General features: G+C 40.6%; 1 protein-coding gene across 4 annotated transcripts; it reads right to left on the bottom strand.

Annotated features, from left to right (window-relative positions):
- Nucleotides 1-9,552: 9,552 nt before the first annotated feature.
- Nucleotides 9,553-20,045, bottom strand: RNF138 (ring finger protein 138). Of its 4 annotated transcripts, none has more exons than XM_040550297.1 (7): nucleotides 19,730-20,035; nucleotides 18,613-18,778; nucleotides 16,961-17,076; nucleotides 15,371-15,436; nucleotides 14,773-14,878; nucleotides 13,820-13,927; nucleotides 9,553-12,412 (listed from the first exon to the last, which is right to left on the bottom strand). In XM_040550297.1, exons 1-7 carry the CDS (start codon nucleotides 19,834-19,836, stop codon nucleotides 12,344-12,346), a joined length of 738 nt encoding a protein of 245 aa, XP_040406231.1. In that variant the 5' UTR covers nucleotides 19,837-20,035; the 3' UTR covers nucleotides 9,553-12,343. The 4 variants fall into 4 exon arrangements, with proteins under 4 accessions (XP_040406231.1, XP_040406230.1, XP_040406229.1 ...); XM_040550296.1 differs by having other exon boundaries at nucleotides 15,371-15,439; nucleotides 19,730-20,026; XM_040550295.1 differs by lacking the exon at nucleotides 9,553-12,412 and adding an exon at nucleotides 12,449-12,838 and having other exon boundaries at nucleotides 19,730-20,045.
- Nucleotides 20,046-24,525: the final 4,480 nt, after the last annotated feature.

Raw genomic sequence — 24,525 nt, 5'->3', positions numbered from 1 at the left:
GTTGTTATCCAGTCAGCAAGCAGGTGCATTGACAGAATTTGAGACCAACTTGGTACTTAAGATGGAAAATATCATAAATCAAAACCTTTGTCCTTTCATCAATGATTAACTTACCTCCCTCTGTGTTGTTTTAAAGATGAAGTCCACCATAAGTACATTAAGGCAACTAACATATAGCTTAATTATTTTTAAGCACTGCTGTAAGAAAACGTGTCAGACACAAGCTGAAATACAGGAGGAAATGAACACAAGAAAATGGAAACTGAAATGAAATGGATACAAACAGAAATATAACAAATTCCATTTAAACATAAGAAAACATTTAATTTTTTATTTTTTATTTTTAATTACGAGGATGATTAAACACTGGAACAAGTTGCCCAGAGAGGTTGTGGAGTCTCCATCCTTGAAGATATTGAAGACCCAGCTGGCCACAGCTCTTAGCAACCTGCTGTAGGTGACCCTGCTTTGAACAGGGGGGGGTCACACCAGACAGTCTCCAGAGGTGCCTTCCCACCTCAGCCATTACGTGACTCGGAATAAAGCTGGCACTAAAACACTCAGAAAAGCTGAAAGCTAGTAAGACACTTGGCAGGGAAGACTTTAATATATGAATTATGTAGTTTGTAGCAGAAAGTGAAAATGGTAAATGTGTGCACATAAAAAAATCTGCCAGTAACATGATTTCAGAATCTTGCTTTTAGAAAAGGCAATACTGTTTCTATTGTTGATAAACGTGAGACACTGTGTTTGTCAGTAAATCACGTGGTGGCATTCTTCTGTCTTTATGTAAAAATTCCTCACAAATTATTTTTTAAAATGTTGCTATAGCTATTGTACTATCACCCTTGTCACTGTTTGGAGTTTTATCTTATTCCAACTTCATTCTTCTCTTTACTGACTGGGAGTGTTGAAATTGTCACTTAAGTTCCCTATTATGCTTAAATTTAAGGTACTTGTGGTAATTGTATGATCAAACTTGGCTAGCTATTTATTTTCCCAGACTAGTTATCTGGTTAGAATTTCATAAAAACTAAAATGGCATTTAGATTTTTGTACTGTAAAGGAAAAAATAAAAAAGAATTCTACATGATTGTATAAAAATGAATAACATTTCTCATACTAGTATCAGAAATGATAACAAACTGGTTGGTCTCAAGCATTTGCCAAGCCAAGCCAGTTTTTAGCTGCTCAGATCCATGCTTATTACATTGTTGATCCACTGAGAAGCAGCAGTTGTTGATATCATTATTCTTACAGGATTAGCTTTTTCCTACAAAAAATAGTACTAAATATCGTAGTCCTCTAGCCAACAACAATGACACTGTCAATTGTTATCGGATCAGTAGTATTTGGAAGGCTAGAAAGCTTTTTTCAAAGTTTTTGTTTGTTTGTTTGTTTGTTTTCTTCTGCAAGTTCAGCAGTCCTTGAATTCTGCCTGCTGCCTTCTGCAGCTGCTGGGTGAAGCCAGTAATTCTCTTTTTGGAGGCTCTGTAGGTTAGACTGGCTATGGCTATAGTAACAACCACTTTGAACCAACTGGAACAGATTTCTAAATCGAAGGATTTGGTGCTAAGAACCTGGCATCTATGCTGTACACATTTCAAAGGGTTTTACTTCAGCCAAGCTCTGATCTGATCCCAAGGATTGCAAGCCAGTGGTGGCAACTGGACTGCATTAAGCAAGGATTTGAAGCACATATTCTGGTTTAGTTTCAGACCAAAGGAATTCAATTTGTATGCTCCAACACTGCTTTGTGATGTGAACTAAAGTATGGTAAGTGGGGATGATGATGATACTTGTTTAAAAATACACTTCTGATCCAAAGTAAAAGACTACTATAGCTGCAACCATTGTTCCTTGATTATATTACCTTATAAATGCCTTACAGTGAACTCAAAAGAACAAAAACATTTTTTGGTCTGGTCACTTGGTGTTGGAAGAAAGCCTAGAAGGCTGTTTTTCTACTTCTTTTGTCCCCTCTACATGTAACTAATCAAGACAGTCTGCTCTCTGTTCCCACATCCCTACCTATAAGATGCATCAGCCAGCACTGAGACCTCACACCAACCTCTTTACAATAGGAGATACAAGGATGATTTTCCTGTCACAAAGAAGGGCTCAATAAACCTCTATGTCATGATCATTGCTGCTTGGAGGACTGGCTAAAAAGTGCGTTACTCAGAGAAAACACTAGAAAGTGCTGGAATTGGAAAGTGCTGAATTGTAACACGAAAGAGAGAAGGCACAGATGAAGGTAACCACTGCACACAGTTAACCAATGCAGCTAACCCTGCATTGTTATACAGTCCATATACGTGTTTTTCTTCCAGTTCATTCAGCTTTTCAACCAGTTATCTATTATAAATAAATAAATAAATAAATAAACAACAGATAGTTAAAAAATATATGAACAATAGAATGTCTGGAATTCTAAGTCAGACGTTCTTGCATAAAGTCCAAAGTCCTCCATGAAGTAGCTAAATGGAGTTTTAATACATGCTGAGACAATGGTAATAAATAAGTGGGCAGTCTTCAAGAAGTTGTGTTTTTTGTTTGTTTGTTTGTTTATTGTTTATTTGTTTTTTAATTTAATTGGAAAAAAGCTTTTCAATTGAGTTTATCTGCTTTTGTGACCATGTTCTCTACAACGACAAACACCTTGCTTTATCACTGACTTTCTGTGTTCAGGCAATATACCTACCCCTTATTTTACTAAAGGGTTTTGCTACATGATTGTATTTTACTTTAAAGATGAAAAGCACTCTTTGCCATATCATACTTCTAAGACCAAGGTCCACAGTAGGAAATAACAGTATTACTGGAGACGAATTAATGAAGGCTAGTGAAACTTATTTGAATAGGTGGTGTGCGTTTTCAGATGTACAAAAATAATGGCAGTCTTACATTATGAATTTATTCAACAATTAGCAAGACATATAACAGCCAAAAGTAACACATATACTTTCTTGACACAGTCAGGGAGCTGTGGATTCCAAAGATGTTGTTTCCATTACCATTCTAATCTGCAGGTAGTTTCCACTGACTAGAAGCTCTGTATTTGAGGAAAAGAAAGAAAACAGAATGAGCAGGTCTTTAGCTGGTTGATTCTAGTCAATTAGATTTTGCCCTGTAGACCCACGTGCTCCTGTGCTGGTAGTACAAGCAGTGACAAGGAAAGACATCAGAAATCAATGTGGAGGTTGCTGCAGAAGTCCTGCAGTGACCTCTTGGATCCCTACCACCAGACAGATGGGCAACATCACAGAGCAGGCTGCACGTTCCCTTGGACAGACAATGTCTCCTGGTGTCTGCAGGGCAGCACCATCGCAGGTGGGCACTACTGTACCACAGGTAGTAATGATAATCCTGCAGTCCTTATCCTGCTGCTTTGTTGCAGAATAAGAAACATTCACCAGGCATTGCCCAATGCAGACGGAAAGCTACACCTGCTTTAGACTGCTTAGTAAAGCTAGATCTGGGGGTAAGAACCCAGGAACAGACAGTAATGCTGGTAGACATACTGGGAAAAAAAAAAAAAAAAAAAAAGAAAGAAAAAAAAAAGTGAAGTGAAGTACAGGAGAGCTATAAAAAGTCCTACTTTGCTTGCAGGTGCTCTTTATAAAGCCAAAGGAACTTAATTTCAAAATGCAATCTCAGCTAACTAAAAAGAACCATAAAAACAATAAAAAATAGCTCTAGATGGACAGAGATTTTCTAGCATTTTTGATAGGTAGCTTTATACTTGGTTGGTTTTGTTGATCTGTGTTTCAGCACAGATGCTTTGATAATTTTGCCATCAGTATACTGCTCAGTGAACAACTGTGATTCATGGCTGCTTGTTGACATTTGGGTGAAACCTGACTGATTGTGAGTTTCAATGTGAACTTAAGTGATATGAATTAATTAAGCAATCTTGAAAATAGCTGGCTTGTAGTGCATTATGTACCCCATTTAGCAGTGCTTGTAGAGCTATTGTTAAAGAGCAGGAGGATATTCAAATGGTCTGTTACTCTCAGATAGCAGATTGTTCCTTGCCCCATCTCAAACTTCCTGTGTTATCTTGCACAAATTAGCTTCACTTTTTCAGATAAACTCATGAAAGGGGATAACACTGAAAAGCTGTCTCCTTGGCTGATGAGGCACAAGCACCAATAAAGATAAGGGCTGTCAGATAAACCTGCAAGATAAGAGACCTTCATCCAAATCCAAAACGTTTCAAGTTGAACATGTAAGTATTTCAAGTTAAGAAACTCCAATGTTTACAAACCCAGCAGGTGTCTAGTGGAAATAATGTAAGAAAGTGAAAATTACAACAGATACCAAATACAGGTGTTCTGTCTTCTTGCAGAGGAGCAAACCTGGCACAGGCTGCCCAGAGAAGCTGTGGATGCCCCATCCCTGGAGGTGTTCAAGGCCAGGCTGGATGGGGCTTTGAACAACCTGGTCTAGTGGGAGATGTCCCTGCCCACGGCAGGGGGTTGGAACTGGGTGGTCTTTAAGGTCCCTTCTGACCCAAACCTTCCTATGATTCTATGAAATACAATGTTTGCTTTCATTAATAGTTACCAAGAATATGAAACAAACCTTCAGCTTCCTCCCACTACAGGGGAATTAAAAAGCAATATTAATAAGCATCCAGATGAAGCCTGGGCGTACACATTTTTACCCTTTACTGCCCACTGTCACTTCAGATGTACTTTAACCGTTCTCTTTTCATTTGTGTGAGAAAAGTGTCTTTCAGAAAGTAGGTAATTACTCACACAGGATTACACCTCTCCCCCTCTGCTGGAACCCGAACCACATCTGACATGTTTTCACACAAGTGCGTTTTAAGGCAAGCACAAATGAGGTTAACGCACAAAGTAAACAGTGAGCAGCGTGCAGCCCTACAGTGGCTGGAGCTGGCCACAAAGCATCACACCACTCCAAGAGCCCGCTCCAGGGATACTTTGCTCTCTTTCAGATGGCAGAGCGAGAGACGTGGCTGGGAGAATTTCTCTCTTCACTCCGGAGGCCGGCAGCAACCCCAAACTATTGAGCGTGCAGGCAGAGAGCAGTTCACCAGGCCTAAGTAATGCTGGGGGTATTGAAGCCTCCCCGCACCTGGCAGCAGGCACACCTCGCCACTTCACCACCACAGCAGTTGTGAGCAGCACAACCCAGGTATGATGGGCGAGGTCGACGGCATGGGTGCAGTTTCATAAAGCAAGGAGTCAAAAATCAGCGATATTGCTCATCAGCACAGAAAGCAACAGTCCTCAGACGCCCCCTTGTGATTCCTGGCTGCACTACTACAACGCTTTCGTTGTAAAGACCTCTAAAGAAGGCGTTTGGGGAAGGAGGGGACTTGCAAGGGAAAAGCTTTCATGACCATGCTACTTTCTGTGTCCACTCGTCACCTGGGGAGCACTCAGCTCTTCCCAGGGCACCTCCTTACAAGCTCCTTACAGCTTACTTGCCCGGGTGATGAAACACACTTTATGAGTTGCAGGTTTTAAAGTGAATTAGAAATATCCTTACTGGGATCATTCCAATCTACAGAAAGCCTCTCAACCCCTAAAACATGTAAAAGATTTATTATGTTTTATGAAATGTCTGGATAGAAATATATCTAAAAGTGTCTAAGAGTATAGCTACTTAGTGAATTAAGATCATTAAATCCTACACTTTGACTCAGAGACAACCCAAAAATATTCAGTGCCCTCTTGTGGCTTGAATTATGAAAGAAGAAAAATTCATAAAAGAAACTATTGAAGTTTTGAACAGTCTCACAGCTGAGATGGCACATACATTGCACTTTCTCTAGGACTGCTGCTGCAACAGCTACCCTGGAGAATGGCCTGACAAAGGGCCTGGAGCACTTCTCCTATGAGGAGAGGCTGGGAGAGCTGGGACTGCTCAGCCTGGAGAAGAGGAGGCTCAGGGGGATCTCATCAATGTCTGTAAATACCTGAAGGGAGGTGCCAAGAGGACAGAGCCAGGCTCTGTTCAGTGGTGCCCAGTGCCAGGACAAGAGGCCATGGGCACAAACTGGCCCACAGGAGGCTCCCTCTGAACACCAGGCAGCACTGCTTTATGTGCGGGTGGTGGAGCACTGGCACAGGTTGCCCAGAGAGGCTGTGGAGCTCCCTCCCTGGAGATCTTCCAAAGCCACCTGGACATGGGCCTGGGCATCCTGCTCTGGGTGGCCCTGCCTGAGCAGGGGGTTGGATCAGATGGCCTCCAGGGGTCCCTTCCAGCCTTAAACACTCTGATATTATGAGAAAAAAAGCCACTGTCTTCTTATTGTCTTTGGTACATACCTGCAAAACCACAAAACCCAGCTCAAGTTTTTTTGAAAAACAAGCGCCTGTTATGGGGAATGAGCTGGTCTGCATGAGATGCTTTGATTTTAAACTTAATTCTAATCTAAAAAGATACCACCACCTACCACCCCCACAAGGAGAACAACAAAGTAAATACTTTTAGCTTGATGAGGAGACAGGACCAACAACTTTGATTATCAAATATGACCAGTAAGACTTTCGGAGTCTTTCAAACTGCAAACACATTTGGAGAAAGAAAAACTCTAGCCATAGCAGTAAATGTAGCAGGATAACTGAAAGGTATCAATGTCGAGTTTCTTAGATACTCTATTTACGCCCGAGGCAGACATCAGCCCCAAGATACTGAGGGTAGAGCCACAGGTACTTATAAAGTAAACAGAATATGAGACAATACTTAGTAGCTAAGTAATATAATCTTAGCTATTTAATTGTTGATTACTTTAAAAGACAGAAAGGAGAGTGGGAGGAATACTTACATGGAGAAAACTTCTGAGAGTTGCTGCAGGGAAAGACATAGAGGGAGGAAAACAAAGAGAGAGAGACATCCAAGAATACAGAAAGAGAATATAGAGTAATAGTGAGGAATGCTTTTCCCAGTGACTAAGTGTTCTCACAAGCTTAAGCAAATTCATAAGAACAGTATTTTGTCACTAAACCCTGGGAAATGACCTGCAGCTTCATGGAGCTGAGGAACGCATCTTAAACGTATACAATTTCCTACAAAGATTTAAAATGGAATTAGATGATTTCTATGGAATGCATTTGACAGTGATGATTTTTTTTCTTTCAATTTCTTAACAGCTTGGGGGGTGGAGAGTAAACAAATGAAAATTTACTTTTTTTTTAAAAAAAAAAAAAAAAAAAAACGCTCTTTCCTGTCTATAGAAACAAAGCTACAGGACTGGGAAAGGGGAGTGAGGGGAGGGGAGTGTTACAGCCAGAACAATGCTGCTTAGGGAAGGAAAATTAAGAAGCGAAGACTAGCCCTTTCCAAAGCAGACTTACAGCTTAAGCACAGTAACAGTCCAAGCTTACTTCTTGCATGAGAGGAAAAAAACGTCAACCAAAGCCTGGTAATTCACTGGGAAGTGGCAATTTTAACACTACTGCAAAGCCTTTTTATAGTAGAGGCCCTGAATTTTGTCTTCTACATATATTCAGTTATACATATAACAGGACATAGAAGAGATTTTTAAAAGGGAGTTTGTGTTCCATATTGAGAAAAAACTATATAGCGTTTCTGTCCTTTCATCACTAGTTTCCTACAATTCTAAAAGAACCTTGAAGATGCTTTTCACAGAATTGGCAAAGGCTGGAGGGGACCTCTGGAAGTCACCTGGTCCGGGCAGGGCCACCCAGAGCAGGGTGCCCAGGCCCATGTCCAGGCAGCTTTGGAAGATCTCCAAGGAGGAGCTCCACAGCCCCTCTGGGCAACCTGGGCCAGCGCTTTGCCACCCGCACATGAAGAAGTGCTGCCTGGTGTTCAGAGGGAGCCTCCTGTGGGCCAGTTTGTGCCCATGGCCTCTTGTCCTGGCACTGGGCACCACTGAACAGAGCCTGGCTCTGTCCTCTTGGCACCTCCCTTCAGGTATTTACAGACATTGATGAGATCCCCCTGAGCCTCCTCTTCTCCAGGCTGAGCAGTCCCACCCAGCTCTCTCAGCCTTTCCACACAGGAGAAGTGCTCCAGGCCCCTCATCACCTTCACAGCCCTTTGTTGGACTTTCAGTATGTCCGTGCCTTGTACTAAGGAGCCCAGAACTGGAGAAAGTGCTCCTGGTGTGGCCTTACCAGTGCTAAGAAGGGAAGGATCACCTCCCTCGACCTGCTGGCAATGCATTGCCTGATGCAGCTCGGGATACCATTAGCCTTCTTTGCTGCAAGGGCGTGTTGCTGGCTCATGTTCAACTTGGTGTCCACCAGAAATCCCAGATCCTTTTCTGCAAAGTGTTTTCCAGTTTCGTGGCCCCCAGCCTGTATATGTGCATGGGGTGGTTCCCCCTACAGGTGCAGGACTTTACACCTCTCCTTGTTGAACATTAGGAGGTTCCTGTTGCAAGATATCTTTGTAGCTCTCCTTGTCTGTAATAAAACAACTTTGGCTGCAGGTTCTAGTGTCATTTCACAAAGTGCATAGTATTTACAAGACCCAGCAAAGAGTACATGATTTGAGAATCCATGAATTGATGTGTGTGTTTCAGCATAAAACACAGGATACTAAAAAATACTCTAGAAACACTTATATATAGCACTCTCGTGTTCAAATCCCATTGGTCTCAAAAGTAACATCTAAAGACGGGACTGAAAAATGCTTCCCAAACACAGAATACATTCTAGCCCTGACTACCTGTCAGAAGACAACACAAGTGACCCCTTGTCTCCTTGGGAATGAAGTCCTGGCTTAGGACTAGAGCAGGACAAAGAGGAGTTCTGTGGAGCTCACTTATCCTATTATGAACTCACTGACAATGAGAATTAAACACACTGAGTACATTCTCTCTACATAATGAAATATACTTTGCTACAGTAAAAGAAAATTAAATGGAATCTCTAACAAAGGGCTTATAACCAGATTTAGGTGGTACAATAATCTGTTTAGAGCTCACAAAACTACATTCTAAGGAGAAAGAACAATAAACTAATAAAAACTAAATGTATATATTTTGCCATATTCTATCATTCAAAATAAGATGTTAACTCAAATGTCTTAACCATATTATCATGTTTATGATCCTTGAATGTAAAAACACAAAAAATAACCAAGTTTTTCTGCTCAAAAATACAGCGGCAGAAGGGTAAATCACCCGCATGCCACCAAGGTGGTCCAAAAATTCAGCCAGCCCAAACCTATCAACTAGTCTTTCCTCAGAAGAACATTAACTCTTTTCAGTAAGTTTACTTTCAAATAACAAGGTTTGCTATCAGTGCCAAGTGTTACATACATCTTTCCTTCTTTTAGGAGGTTATTTTTCTGTTAACATCACATGGGACAGCAACGTACTAATGTGTGAGGGAGGAAAGGCTGCATGAGTAACAGTTTTGTCCAGCCTATCATCATTTTTGCTTCATGGAAAGATCTTATGATGTGATTTCAGGTAGCTTGTCAGCTCATGAGAGGATCATGAGCCAAGATCAAACTCATTAGTTCCAGCAACATACTATGAAGGCATATGAATGACAATTAACTGAAGTTTACAAAGCATCTGGAAAGGAAGAAGTAGTGTCAAAGGAATTGATCATCTTTATTATGCAACAAAAAGACAAATAGAAAATAAAATATTTTAATCGAAAAAAAACAGAAGGTAAAATTCAAACATAATGTAGCATATTGAAACCATACACAATGCAACATGAACATGAAAACATTTTTCAACAGCAATGTCCCAGTAAAGGTTTTATGTTCTGAGTATAAGCATGACCTATTACAAATATACAGCTTTTTGTGAACGTTTTTAAGTTTCAGTGAGAAAGACCATGACCAGCAGCAGCATATTTAATCAGATCGTTCATTTTCATTAAATGCTTACCTAGTGAATGTACTGGATGCAGTATCTTCATATTAGAAGTATAAAACATTAATCAAGGCAGCGCCTACCAATACAGACCTTAGTATATGCAAATAAAGAGGATAAACATTTTGCAAGGTTTTTTTATATTGCATTTATAGCCATTTGTTGCTTTAAAATGTGCATTTGAGTCTTTCAACGTTTAAACATGACCAAAATGCTACTTCAGCAACTATGCACCAAGTGACAACTAATTATTGCTATAGAAAAACATATTTCCCAGAGTTTTAAAGTAGATGTAAATTTATTTGCAATTCTCAAGGTATGTTCAAGTAACAGAAATAACTAGTTCCAGTGTCCAAGAGGTGTTCTGAATCTGTATTGGCTATAGGCATTTTTTGCCAGATCAGATAAATATTTCACTGAATTAAAAAAAAGTTTCATATAACTATTAAATTCCTTAGAAAATTTATGCAGCAATAAAAACCAAACACCATGGTCATTTTATTTTAAGAAGTTACACCTTTAGTATCAGGCTACCTTGAAATTTCTTTCTGTTTAAGGACACTATTTCATAGCTAGCTTTATAGAGGAGCAGAGAAAAAAAATCTAAAACTTTTCAGTTAGATCACATTTGGAGTGAACCACACCAAAACAGTATGTGGTCAAAACAAGCACTAGAGCTTACAGAGTGAGAATACTCAGATAGGAATACGGAGGCAAACAACGAAGGTGGAGCACCAGATCAAATTCTGGCCCTTTGTCAAAATACCGTATCAAGCCAGTAAAAAAATACTATGCATGTTTTATAAAAGGGATGCTAACTTTTAGACCACCTCTGAAATAGCTGATTTTAGCTGTATTTGAGCCAGCTATTATTCCTTCAGTGATGTTTTAGACTTTTTTAAAATAGAAGATAGACATTTCAAGTTACAATGTATAGCATTTTAGTTCCAACATTCAACATATTATAACTAGGGTTCAGTTTTGAAACCCATTACATTGTAGAATGAGGCATTTCAACCTTTAACAGTTTTAGAATAAGAAATGCTCTAGTATTTAAAGAGTAATCAAAACCCTGGAGAGCAAATGGGAGAGAGGGTACAAGAAGCAGATTGTACTTCTGCTGCACAACTGATATTATTACATATAACTCATTAACTAGACTAGAAAAACTACTGAGTATGCTCTTCACCACATATACAGTACACGCTACGAACAACAGTTTGCCAATGGATGATAGTAACGCAACATGAAGAGTCAGTCCTAAAAGGAATATATTCAGAACCCTGTCTGAACCTCTGAAAAAGTTACCTGTGCAGCTTTATTTCCCATTCCTCCCATTAGTATTAAATATCTGAATGTTATTTTAAAAAATGGATTTTCCATTTGAATTCAAAACTGCCTAGGTGATTTTCTTCTCTGATTTTAACAGCTGTCTTGCTGGGGGTATGGTTATCTAAAATAGGAGTATGTTGTTAATTATTTTAAAAGAAGCTTTTATTCTCAACTGTTTTTTCAAGCCTTCGGATGCAGTAGGTGTTGAAGTTTTAAACAGTTTTACCAAAATAAACAAGTTCATTTCTGAGCACTGGTAGGTCTGAAGCCAATTAGTTCTCTACTTACACAGTCTCCCAAGAAAGACAGGACAGAACCAAACTTAAATTCCTAAAACAACTGTAGAAGTTTTTAAAAAAGCTCCAGAAATATGAAAAACTAGCTGGCTACAGTCATATATTAAGAAAGCATACCTTTTGCATGCCATCTTGGATTGCTCAGAAAATATATCAGGAGCACTGTCTTCATTAACAGTTGGGAGTACAGGGAAAACTCTTCATCCAGTTTACTAAGCAAGTGTCCTACTTCAGTTATGCTCAAAGAGGGAAAACATAGATGTAATTATTCCCAGGCAATGGCATCATTCTTTCTCAGCGAAAGTGAAAGAAACCTCCTCTGCATTGCTGATCTATACAAAACAAGTATTCTGATTTCTTACATTGGCATTATTTTCATTTACACAGCAATGGTAAAAAACAAATCACAACATCAAACAAAACTTTGTCCTTGGGCAGGAAGAAGAAAAAATGATTATCTCACAGCTATCTTAGTAGATGAAAAATGAACTTAAAAAAAAAAATCAACAGTGCAACAGAGCATCTTTGCATCGCTTTCCAACATGCTGTTTTCAAATTGTTACTGGTCAGTTAAAATATCTGTCATTAACATAAGAAACTTTGTAATTAACAGAGTAGTAAAAGTTAAAGACAATCAAGACAACTGTGAGATGTTCCAAAAAGGTCCCTAATTCCACCAGGACAGATCTCAGTAAAAATATCTAGTTTGAGTTTTAGTAAAATCACTTATGAAAAGTCCTTATCGGCGTGGAAAAAATTAAGCCTGAAAACTAGTTACTGGATTCCATTTTTATTAATATACGCTCCAGATTACCAACACAATTAATACATTTTTTTCTCTCAGATAGCCAGTAAGATGAAGGGAGCCTATACTTTAAAAGTTCACATGACAGGATTCTTGAACTGCGTTTTGGTATTGGGCTTCTTCATCAAGCTGAAGATTCTAAACAAAATGAAAACATCATCAAAATACTCAAATATTCAAATACTCAAGATGCACCAGAGTCTTTACTTTAATCATTCATTTTCCACATTTTTACATAGGAATTGTCACGTGGTACTTGGTGGTACTCGACTGTTTATGTTGCACAGTATCTTTTATTTAACCAAGTTAGTACAAGATCCACGAGACAGGAGAAGAATCAGATGAGTGGGACAAGGCTCATTAAACAGAAGGGTCCATCTTCTCTTCCTGGCTCAATTACATTGCAGAATAGTCAGCTCAGGAAAGCTGACTGTGTCACACAGTTCTTATACCAGGGTTTCCAACAAGCCATAACCTTCTCCATTAATAAATACTAAACGTGATCCCCAGGCAACAGTAATCATAGATTGTGGAGAATATACTGCTTAAATTGAGAAAGCAAACCTGTATCACAAAAGATGGGTGGTTAACCCTGCTACTTTTGGAGAGCTATATTCCAAGATGTTAACATGCCAGAGTAATACACCTTTTTAGTGCAATTCTGGCAGCTTCCTCAAATCGTAATTCCAACCACCAGTTCTACATCCTCAAACACGCAAGATGCACTCATGTTGAAGAGCCCAGTCCTGAGTCAATCTCCAGGCTCTTCTTATCTTTGTCACAGATCACTCAACACAAAGAACATACCTTATCATTGTGTTCATTAACCTGTGAGGCTGCCTATGCCTCAAATACTATGTTTGTCCCACACAAGGCTAAAGCAGTGCACCCCAAAGTCTGTTAAATACTCTAGAAACTACAGCTTGAACTCTCCAGAGACCTGATCTCTGTAGGTCTCATCTGTCTGGCTTGACTTACGATCCACCCAGTGACTAACAATCTGCTTATGTAGTTTTGCATCTACTCCAGGGCCACTTACTCAAAGTGAGCCTGAAAGAAGGCAACCAGACCAATGATTCAATGTCACATCTCTTTTTCACACTGCAGACCCTCTCACAACATACTGAAAGAGAGGCTGTAGCAGAACACCAGCTTGTAAAGCTGCACTTTTGAGTCCTGAGAACTATGGTCTAGCCACTTCTGCCGTGACAGCTGCAAAATGTCAATAAAACAGAGTAGCATCTATTATATTTTCCTCAGAAGCAGAAGTAATAGACTGTTATAAAAGAACAAATAGTTCAGATTGAGAACACTAAGCTAAAGACTTAAGTTACCAGTTTGGAGCATAGCTTAAGTGTTGACAACATCTATTCCCAGTAGCATTCCATATAGATAACACAAAGCTAAGAACAGACAGGCCTACTTCTGACTTCTGTCCAGAGCAGCAACATAGTGTGAAGCACAAATTTTTTATTTGGCATTTGTATTTCTAGAAAAAAAAAGTTACTATTTGTTCCCGTACATATCAAAGACGAGAAAGCTTACCACAAATTCTCCATAGTCAAACTGGTGTCTCAGATTTAGATGGCTAACAAGATTTCTGGTAACCTGGTTAGAATCTGCCCAAGGAAGAGATACACAAATAGGGCAGATCTGAATTTGGGAGAAAAAGAGAGAATTAAAAAAAAAAAAAGTTACTGGTAATTCAGAACACATTAAAAACATGTTCTACAGGAATAACTAGACTACTACTTATCCACTATCAAAATACAGTAAAAAATGTAAAAAAACTATATTTTTAGTTTTAGGTATTCTTTTCCTCAGTGGTGTAACATTCAAAAATTAAATTTCAGCTTGACAAATTTGTTAGTGTTTCTCTAAGAAGTGGAGGATTATCACTTCTGTCTGGCACTCCCTTCACCAATTTCCATTGCTTAAAATTTAGAAAAGAAAGTAATCACTGAATCCTACTTACTGTTTGGAAGGATTTTCATAGAATTGAGATGATCAAGTGAAAAGAAAAAAATAACAATTCCTAAACATTTCTAAAAATTCATAAATTTGAAAACCAAACAGATTTTTCTCCTCCACTCCTTTTAATAACCTAAGTAACCTTAAGTTACTTCCCAAGTAACTGTAGGTTTCACATGAAACAACAGTTATGTTACAAATGAGATTCTGTAAAAACAGGTCTGGATTACTAAATGAAAAGGAGCTAATGTCAAGCTTAGAAGCTGAGTTTGTTTCAGCTTGAGATAAATGAGGCAGTTATGTGAGAACTGTCTTAAAAACAACCAGAAGATGGATAAGTGTTTTCAATTCAAATGCACTGCATTACGTACAGTGCTTTTCAGAAGTCTACAGCAACCTGTGCAGATATAGACTAGTTACTGCACACTTAAATTAATTTTCACATAATTAAAATGAAAGTAGCTTAAAAGGCATACATTAGTAAAAATGTATTTAAAAAAAAAAAGGGGTAGGGGGTGACTACTTACTACAGGAACTATCTGATAAAGATGTCTATTATTACAGTGATCCAACAAGCGCTGTCTGGTAAAATTGGCTTCTTGACACAGGGGGCATTTGAAAGTTGGATGTCCACTGTAAACAGAAATACACAGCATTAAACAGCAAAAAAAAAAAAAAGTTTTGGAAGTAGTGTTATGAAAAGTTTAATTCATCTGTTATCAGAACTTAGGAAAATAATGACAAATTAACAACAAATAAAACACCGTTAATGACATAACAGTGAACCTAACAGAGCTCCACTGATACTTCCAAACTGCAATTTTAAAACAAATTTATTATTTGTACATCTAAATGCATTCTTTTGAAACTTGGACTTCAGAAAACACTTTTTATCCAATTGCAACTACATCCTGTTCTTACTTACTGGGTAATATCTTTTAGTTCAAATCCTTCAGGAAAGTACTGAAAAATTCCGATATATGGATGCAAATGAAGAAGAAACAAAAGTGTTTTTTTTAAATATTTTTTTCTGTAGCTTGTTTTTTGTTCTTTAGTTAGTAGAAGCTTACACTATGATTGTATGGATCTGTTGTAATAGTAAGTATCAGAAAATAAGCAGCCTACCTTGTATCTCCTTGAAGTATTTGATTATTAGCCATCCCTCCATTATCAGATCTTGTATCATTCCTGCTACTTTATATGAAATAAAAAAAAAAAAGTTAAAAGGTTATTATTGTCCTCCACTATCAAGATTTCTTAAAATTTATTAATAACAAAAATATATGTATATATCCATTAAGTCCCATGAATTTCAAGGCAAAACATAAAATGGCACACATTTTAACTTTCACAACTTTTCTTTTGGATCAAAGCATGTCTCAGTATCTAGTTACCATGGTGACTCTCAGTGGAATACCACACAACTTTATAGGAAATTGGTATACAATGAAATAGGCATTTAGTCAACAGTAATGGTAATGGAGTTTACAACCACGCAACTCAGAAGGCATTTTGAAGTATGAGAGCATAAGACAGCTAGTATTTTATATATATATATTTTTTTTTTTTTACTTATGGCTATGTAAATAGTCATTTAACTACCACGTGTTCGCCCGAGTCATTTACAACTTTCAACTACAGCAAGAACAATTTCCTCATGCTGTGCACAATATCATTTTCCTAAAATAAGAGTGACAAACAGGAACATTTTAGAAAGTACATTTAACCATATATGCACCTCAAGTTATGCCAGAAGAGGCAGCTCAGATACACTGACAACCCTAAGACCATGAATATTTATTATCACAAATCTGGTCGCAGTACATTTTTTATACTCTATAATGTTACAGGCACAGATATTCTACTGTGGCATAATCAATAATTGTATAACAGTATCCAGAAGCTTCAGTTAAACATTGCTACAACTAGTTCTGGTAACAGCTTGAACTTCTGCTTTCAGTATGCAGATGGACTGAAAACCAAACACACAGAAGTTCAGTGTGCTAAAAATAGGATGTCAACACACAGTGCATAAAGCACAAGCTATATGTAATAAAAATCTCCATGAAACTAGTATGTAAAAATGGTCTTCAAAAAACCTCCCTCCCGCCATCTCTTCCCTCCCCCTACCCCCCCAAAAAACTCCACAACCAAAACAAAACACATCAGTCAGAAGGTATGAGGAAGAAAGCTCTTGAGCTTTACTGTCTGAAAGCAAACTGGTAAATGGCATTTGATTTTATGGTGTGTAACATGCTGGCATTCCTCATACATTTCATAAAAGATCAGTTCAAAACAAATTCAACCTGAAAACAAAAGCTTGCACAGTAATGTTTTGAAACAGGATAACCACTAAAACAGACTTATGAAAAGGGAGGGGGGAATAAATGAAGGGAACTTCCTTGGGGCTAGATATTATGAAATCTGTTACAAAGCAAGCTGCTCAAATGCTGTCAAAGCAAGGAAAGTAAGTTGGAAATACTGTATGTTTTTTTAAAAGAGCCCCTAGAAGACATTCCAAGCCAACATGTAGAAAGGTTTTCTTCTGTATGCTGAGTAAAGAAAAACATCTGGAAAAACTGTCATTTTTTGAAGTGTAATATAACAGAAAATAATTATTACTAAAAGAAAACATGTCCTGGTAAAAAAAAAAAAAAAAAAAAGTCCTTTGGGGGGAAAAAAGATGCATGGTTATACATAAAACACCCTGATTACCTGTTCCCTGTTGAATCTTGGGAAATCTGTAAGTTTGGAATAATAGAAGAAACACCATATTCATCCTGATACTTCTTACACGTTTTATAATGCTGTCTCATCCATGAAAATCTAACCTGTAAATGAAATGCCAAATTATTCAAATCGTACTGAATAATCCAGGGACAGAAGGAAGAGAATTCTGCCAACAGAAAACAATGCATGCAGGGATTATTTAGACATCATATGTAGCAGAAACTCTTAACTTGTGCCTCCCCTCTCAGGATGAACATTTTCCTTCCTAGCATAAGATCTTCAACTCCCTTTTTTTCCCCCCTATAGAGCTTCTATCACTGTGAGAAAGGAGAATGTTTCCACACCCCAAACCCTCTACAGCCAGACAACTGAGAAAGCTCTCTCAGGGGTGCAAGACGTGAGTAAACTCCACTTGACTGAAACAAAACCATGGGAACTACACCTCTCACATCCAAGATCAATTACTGATGAGCTACTGTGGGGAGGGGACCTGAGGATGGAGGCACCACTGCTCCTTATGTCCTCTGGCCCACTGTTTCTCTGTTCAGAGTGAAATCTTTTTGCATTAGGTGTGTTATGACAATATACAACTTTCCTCCTTGAGGGAAAAAAAAAAACAAAAAAACGTAAGAGGACATGAATGAACAGCAGCTTATAGATGCCTATCCATTTTAGATGCAAGTAAGACAGTAATGAGTTGCCCAGAGTTTGTCCAAACAAAGCTGTGCTGGACACGGCCTAAATCAGAATCTCAGGTCCAGCAGCACTCTCAGAAGTGCTTACAGGTTTAGAAGCTGAACAAGACCACATCTCATGAGCCTGTGCCTAAATTTCATTAAAGTTCTGAAGATCTGCTTCATTCTTCCTTTTGACTTACCAACTTGTTATTGTTTCTTTCTCCCATTTGTGTCATATGAATGTATCAGGTGGAACAAAGCAAAAAGCTGATCTTTGCACACTGGTAGACCCAAGACCCAACTGAGATCCAACTAACATAACAATTACGTGGATCAGATGAACTTTGATGTAAATAAAATGGGTTGCTAAAATCCTGGATCCAGTTATAGCAGAAGGCAGATTACTCTAGATTTCACTGGTGTCAGGATTTCACCCAATGCTCTGATAATAATGCCCCCACCACAAAGTAAACAGACTGATGTTCTGTGGGGCAGGGAGAAACTCCACGATTGTATGTTATGTACAGAGTTAATCAAGTAGTGTTTGTTGTTTGTAATTTAAGTTTTGAAGTAACTCTAAGCACTTTCATTTCCCTCCTGAAAGTGTCTGAGGTTTTCCGTATACCTCTAACTTCCATTTTCAGTCACCTAACTTTTATTTTGCCAGTTTTATAGCTATATCCAGTTTTCTCATTGTTTTGGGGGAAAAACTGGCACCCCACTCAGAAAGTCACTGTAGACAATACAAGATCTTCTTTCAGTTTACATGTTAAGCGTACCTAACAGGTACCTAATGGTAGGCATCACATGCCTCACATACACACAAGCCAAACAAAACTAAGTCCAAACTACTACAGCCTTTTTTTTTTTTTTGTAGCTCCCAGACATGAATGGCACACAAGTGTTCCTGTTTGAAAATAAAAACAAGATTATTCAACTTTTTGTAAAGTTTTACTCTACCTGCTTCTCACAGCATCTACAGCCCCCAGAAGCTTTCTTCATATTGTTTTCAACATCTAGAGCCCTTTTGGGATAAGATCTTTCTTTTTTAGTCACACTCCCCCGGCAGAGAGGACAATGTGTTCCACTTTCTCTGATAGCTGTCAAGAAGCACTTCCTGCAAAATCTAAATTGCAAAGTTACCACAAACACAGATTAGCAAAGTGAAAAAAGTTAGATACTTTGTCCTTCAGGAGAGATGAGTGATTACTAGCAAAAAAGCAATACATCGGACTACTGAACAAAAATCTTTAGAAGATAGACATAAGAAAAACGAACAGTGCTTACAAAGAAGTATACAGAAATTAGGGGAACCCAACAATGAATTTTAGGTAAAAATCTTACTATTTTCTGTCTAGTGCTCCAGAGCTGCGCACTGGATTGATCATTAATGATATTAAATGGTGCAGCAGGCACGTGACACTGGAAAATCTTATCAGAGTAATCCTTGTTTATTGTCCTTAAGTGGAGCCAAAAATACCGCAAAGCCTCATTTCTGTAGTTTTCCCAAATATTCCAGTCCATTCACTTTTGCGTTTCTCCCCTGGCTTCTTCTTGAAGCCTCGTATACCAACTATCAAAGGTATTTTGCCTTTCTACTAACCGCACTGTGTGGTTAGTAGAAGAGTACTTTGTGATTAAATATCCCTCCAAAAAGGCATAGATTTCCACTACGAATGGACGAAGGGAAAGAGGGAACAACTAACCTACGATCTCGTTCGGAAAGCGAACGGGAAAGCACAAACAAAGCCTAAAAGTGCAATTTCAGTTAGGTTTCTAAGTTGCCTTCGCTTGCAGCTCAGCTCGGCAGGCACCCAGAGGCCAGGGGGGGGACCTACTTCAAGACGTGCCTTTTCTAACCGGGCCGCTACAAAAGAGCCGGGTGCGGGTGACACCTCCGGGGCCGGCCTTACACCGAGCCCTGCCGCTGCCTTACCTCGGGGCGCTGCCTGAAAACCTGAAAACCGGGCGGGGGGGAAAAGGAAGGCAGAGAAATAAAGGCAGAGACCCGGGGGAGGCGAGGCGACCGCCTCCGCAGGGCGGAGGGGAAGGGAAGGAGGGAGGGAGGGATACCCACACATGCTGGCAGTTCGCGGTCCTCACGGGCGTTTTGAACACCTCCTGGCACACGGGACAGTAGAAATCATCCTCGTCGAAACGCTGCGCGGCGGCTTCCCCGGCCATGGCCAGGCGCCGGGGCCTCTCAGCGCGGAGCGGGGGCCAGGCGCCAGCCCCCCCCCCCCACCGGCGCCCCCCGCGGGGCCGCCAGAAGATGGCGGGCGGGCACCTGGCGCCAGGTGGGCGGCGGGGGAACCGAACGGGCCCGGCACGGCACGGCTCGGCTCGCCACGGCCCGGGCCCGGCTCGGGAAGCGCCGCCGCCGCCCCTCGGCGCTCCCTCCCCGCCCCCCGGCCGCGCTGCTACCTGCCGCTGCCCGCGGAGCGCTGCCGCCCCCGCCGCGGAGCCTGCGAGCGGCTCAGCCGCGGCTCGCCCGGCCCGGCTCCATGCTGCGCCCAGGCCCCGCCGCCGCCGCCACCGCTTCGCCCGGGGGACAGGGGCGGGACCGGGGCCTGGGGCGGGCCTGGGTTTCCATGGCGATGGCCTCCCGGCCCGGCGGGACTCTTGTGACACGGCGGGGCGGCCTCGCCCCGCTCCGCCCGGCACGGCACGGAACGGCACGGCGCCCCTTCACCCTTCACCTCTCGCCCCGTGCTTACCGCCGGTGCCAGCCCCGCCGCCGGTGCCGGCGCCTTCCCGCAGGCCGCCACCCCGGTCACGGCCCCGGGCTTAGGGACGGCGGGGAGGGCGCCCATGTCCCCGGGTCGTCCGGCCCCCAGGGGTGCCCGGGTTGTGTTGGCGAAGGGCGGCTTGGTGCCGCTGACCCCGGCCGCAAGGGCGAGCCCGGCGGCAGGGCTGTGCCCGCCGCCAGGGGGCTCCGCTGGGCCCCCCGTGGCCGTGGGTTTGGGCCTGTGCTCACACCCTGGCACGGTGCGGCCACAGAGTCGGTACCTGTGCTGTGCTCCTGACGCTTCTCGGCACACCAAAGTTCATGGAGTTAGGAAAAATCCAACTCCTGGGAAGGTTGTGCCGCCCAGATGTCCAGCTGCTGCAACCCCATGTCCCTGTCGTCACCCCCGTGTTGAGTATGATGCGACTGCAAACACCGATGTGAAAAAGTATAAAATAAATGGTGGCCCCTGAAGTAGCTAGGGGAAGTGCTACAGGGTAGCAAGCAGGTCTTGTATGGGCACCCTGACTCTCTGGGAGATACTAAAAGTGCGCAGCCAACCCAGCTAAGTGCAGACATTTCATCCATGTCATAACATTCAGGAGCTTCAATTATTAACTAGGTGAACATTTCCAGTTATGCTGACTAGCACTAATAAATTTAGGACTTTGTGTTAGGAAACTCTTGAGGTATTGAATGTTCTGCAGCTGGTTCAGTGTGGTATATTGACAAAGCTGGCTTTCACTAATACCTCTGCCTAATGAAAGTCTAAAGCCTACGCAAAACAAAAAGTACGTGTGTGCCCTTTGCTCCGCTGTAAGGCATTGCCGGTGGAACACACTGCCTAGTGGTGAGGTGACTGCGCCAGCTGCATCAGCTGCAGAACAAGGTTCAGAAGATGGCTCGTGGAAAGATGACCCCATGCGGCCTCGCATAGGCTGTTCAGGAATGCACCTGACCTCTCACTGTGGCCATCTGGATATCATCCAGGACAAGAAACACATCAGCTCTTCAGTTTTGAGCAAGAAAGACCAACAGGATAACCAAAATTAGTTACTTACTTTCTGTGATACTTTGCCTCGTGTATGGAGTGCTTTCCATATACACATATCCATCATCAATAAATAAATAAATAAATAAACAAATATGTTATGTCAAAGAATTAATTGCTTGTGATAGGAAAAAAATAAGTTGTACATACAAAAAAATCATTTATAGATTTACTAACACTAGCAGTATTTCTATGTGTAGTTTTACTGGTATTAGTAATATCTGGGTCACAATTTCTACCTGCTGAATCATACTGATAGAAACTTCTAACAGTAAGCCAGCAGTATGATTGCACGCTTTTATTCCACAATAATGAGTTGTAAGAATATAATTATAGTGATACAGCTATGCCAACAAATTTCTCTGTATTGAGAAGACTTTGGACCTGCTAAGTCCATCTAGCACTGACCTCCTCTGAACATAACTCTTGGCAGATAAACAACAAACACAATTCTGGCAATACTTTAAAAAGAAACAGATTCATAGAGATTGTATTTGTTTCGGAATATATTAATTTGGAGATATATTAGTTTGTAATAAAACTAAGATTCATGTTGGGTCTGGTCTCTCTGGGCTGAAGATAAATGTTTCCTTCACCTTCATGTTCCTTTTCTCCTTGGGACTGCAGCTGTCTCTACCACAAGTAGATGTCTAGAAGAGATCGCTAGGTAGGGAGCTCTCTCTAGCCTGTGATTAAATTTTCGGGGCAGAGAGAGTACAAAACACTAAGCCTTGTGGTTCACATATGTCTCCAGCTCTTCAAAACTATTTAGGCTTCAGACATCCACCAGAGCTATGTATGTTGTATCTGCCAGTGATCAGAAGTAAGAGGCAATGCCCCTGTTGCCATCTGGGACCATGGCTTGGAGAGGAAAGAGGAAACCGGAGGAAACAGCAGTTGGTGGCAGTGACCTCTCCAGTAGCGTAAGTACAGCCGGAAGAAGACACCCAACTACACCTTGAGTGGTAAAGAGCCTGCAGAAAGCTTTTTGTATGTCTCAGTGCACCTGTTTGGACTGTACACACCTGTATAGCCAGATTCAGATATGCCCTACTCATGCCATGAAGCTACATTAAACAGGAAGAATTACAGAAGGCCCAGTTTAGGCACTACAGAGCTGCCATGCATTATTAGCTGGGAGGGAGACAGCATGGCCTTCAGCCTCAGCAGGTGAGGCTTCCACACAGCCATGGGCCTCCCAGCCTTTTCAGTCTCCCTGTAGGACTTCAGGTAAGCGTGTCATCAGGCCTCAATTCCTCAGTCTGTGAAAGGAGAACAGTTTTTAATCACCAAATAAGGCTGCCGTAAAGGTAAATTAATTACCGCAGGTAAAGAGGGTTACGTTCTCTGAAGGCAGGTGTTAAACATAAGCAAAGATTTATTACTAAAGGAACATGATAGGTCCATTTGAACTTTGTTCAGGAGACTGCAGTATTGATTGATTAGTAGCTTTAGGCAGGGGGAGAAATTGTGCTGGTGACCTCAGAGAAGTAAACTACAGGAAGACGTGTCCGAAGGCATTCATGCTGCTGCTAACATTATTGTAAATCTTGGTCCTTTAATAAAGCTGTGACCTTGGAGTAGACAACTAGTATGCCATGGAGCGATATATAGCATGGCACCAGCCTTGTAAATCTTATGTACTTTTTGCCATTGACGTAGACAACATGTAAAAAGAAGTCAGGCAGCTGAAGTTTATGAAACACATTTATTTGAAGGAAAGCATTTTAAATCAGAATTTTTAGATTAAATGAAATCAATGGCCCTGCCAACTTTTTATTCCTCAAGATAAAGAGTGTTTGTGAAATGAAATTTCGACAGTGAAAACTTATAGAATTGCTCATAAAATTTTGCAGTTTGCTGGGGGCAACTGTCACTGAAAAGGTACATTTTAGACCACGTTTGCACAGCTATTTTACAACTTTGTACAACTACTTTTTGTACAGTCATTGCTTTGAGTAGCTATTATTTTGTTTGCTTTCCTGGCAATGCTGCTGCTGCAACAGTGCATCTCCTTGTCAGTATGAAAAGGGCAGCTATCTGGAGTTCCTTGGGAGCTGTCAGAGAAAAGACATGTAAGCAGGAGGGGAAAGAGAAAACTGTGTAGCTGCACAGTGATCAGGAGGTGCCATGTGAAAATCCTTTGCTTTTGCCAACTGTCTCTGTATCACTACCTAAAAAGAATGCTTGCAGCCTCTGAGAAAATTAAAAAGAACATTCCTCAAGAGGGAACTTAATTCCTACATACAAAGAATTCTCCATACATTGTTTTTTAGATGTTCAGGAAGCCATAAGTCCAATAATTTATATACCAATCAATCTGACTACTTTGCTTCTAGCAGAACAGATTTTTATTTTATTTTATTTTTGAGTAACTACTCAAATGTTCCCACAAATTTCATGCTTTGGAGCAGCACTGTACATCTTTCTGACTGGGAAGTTTTCACACTCAAGGACAGTTCTCAAAGGGAAAGGGAAATAAATTTCCAAATTCATGAAATGTTGAATCTTTCTCTCCCCAGAAAGAGTCCCTTTCTGATTTCAAGAAGAACTAGCAAGGACCTAAAGCCTGCCATGCTTTTCCTTGTTGACATATTACCACTGAGCTACTTTAATCACTATACATGCTTCTGTGCATGAACATGAATTTTCATTTCTTACAGATCAACAGCATCCGTGAAAGATACTATGTTAAATTGCACATATAAAAACAGTGTTACTAATTTTATAGTTTTATTACCCTGTCAATATCTTGAACAGGTTTCTATGTTCTTATCATAAACGTAATATTCACTTCTTGTTATTCTTTCAAGATGTCTTTCACTTACCTACATTGCTAATTTTGAGCCTCATCTTGCATAAGCTGGAAATGGAAACTCGTGTGCATTCTTACAGGGTCAGTAATATTGTTCTTGACAGTAGATAGTATGCCTGATACTGTTTTTTTTGTTGTTGATGTTCTGATTTGTTTAGTGCTATAGCATCTGAAAAGCTGTTTGTCATCTACCTCCAGCATTGCATTGTCACCATGAATATCTAAAAGACCAGCCTGCTCCTGGAATGGAGCTGCAAACAGATAGACATCACTGTACAA

This window comes from Cygnus olor, chromosome 2 (genome assembly GCF_009769625.2).
Source record: "Cygnus olor isolate bCygOlo1 chromosome 2, bCygOlo1.pri.v2, whole genome shotgun sequence".
In the NCBI taxonomy this organism is placed as follows: Eukaryota; Metazoa; Chordata; class Aves; order Anseriformes; family Anatidae; genus Cygnus; species Cygnus olor.
Note: the sequence above shows the minus strand (reverse complement) of the source record. Positions and strands in the feature narration are given on the sequence as shown.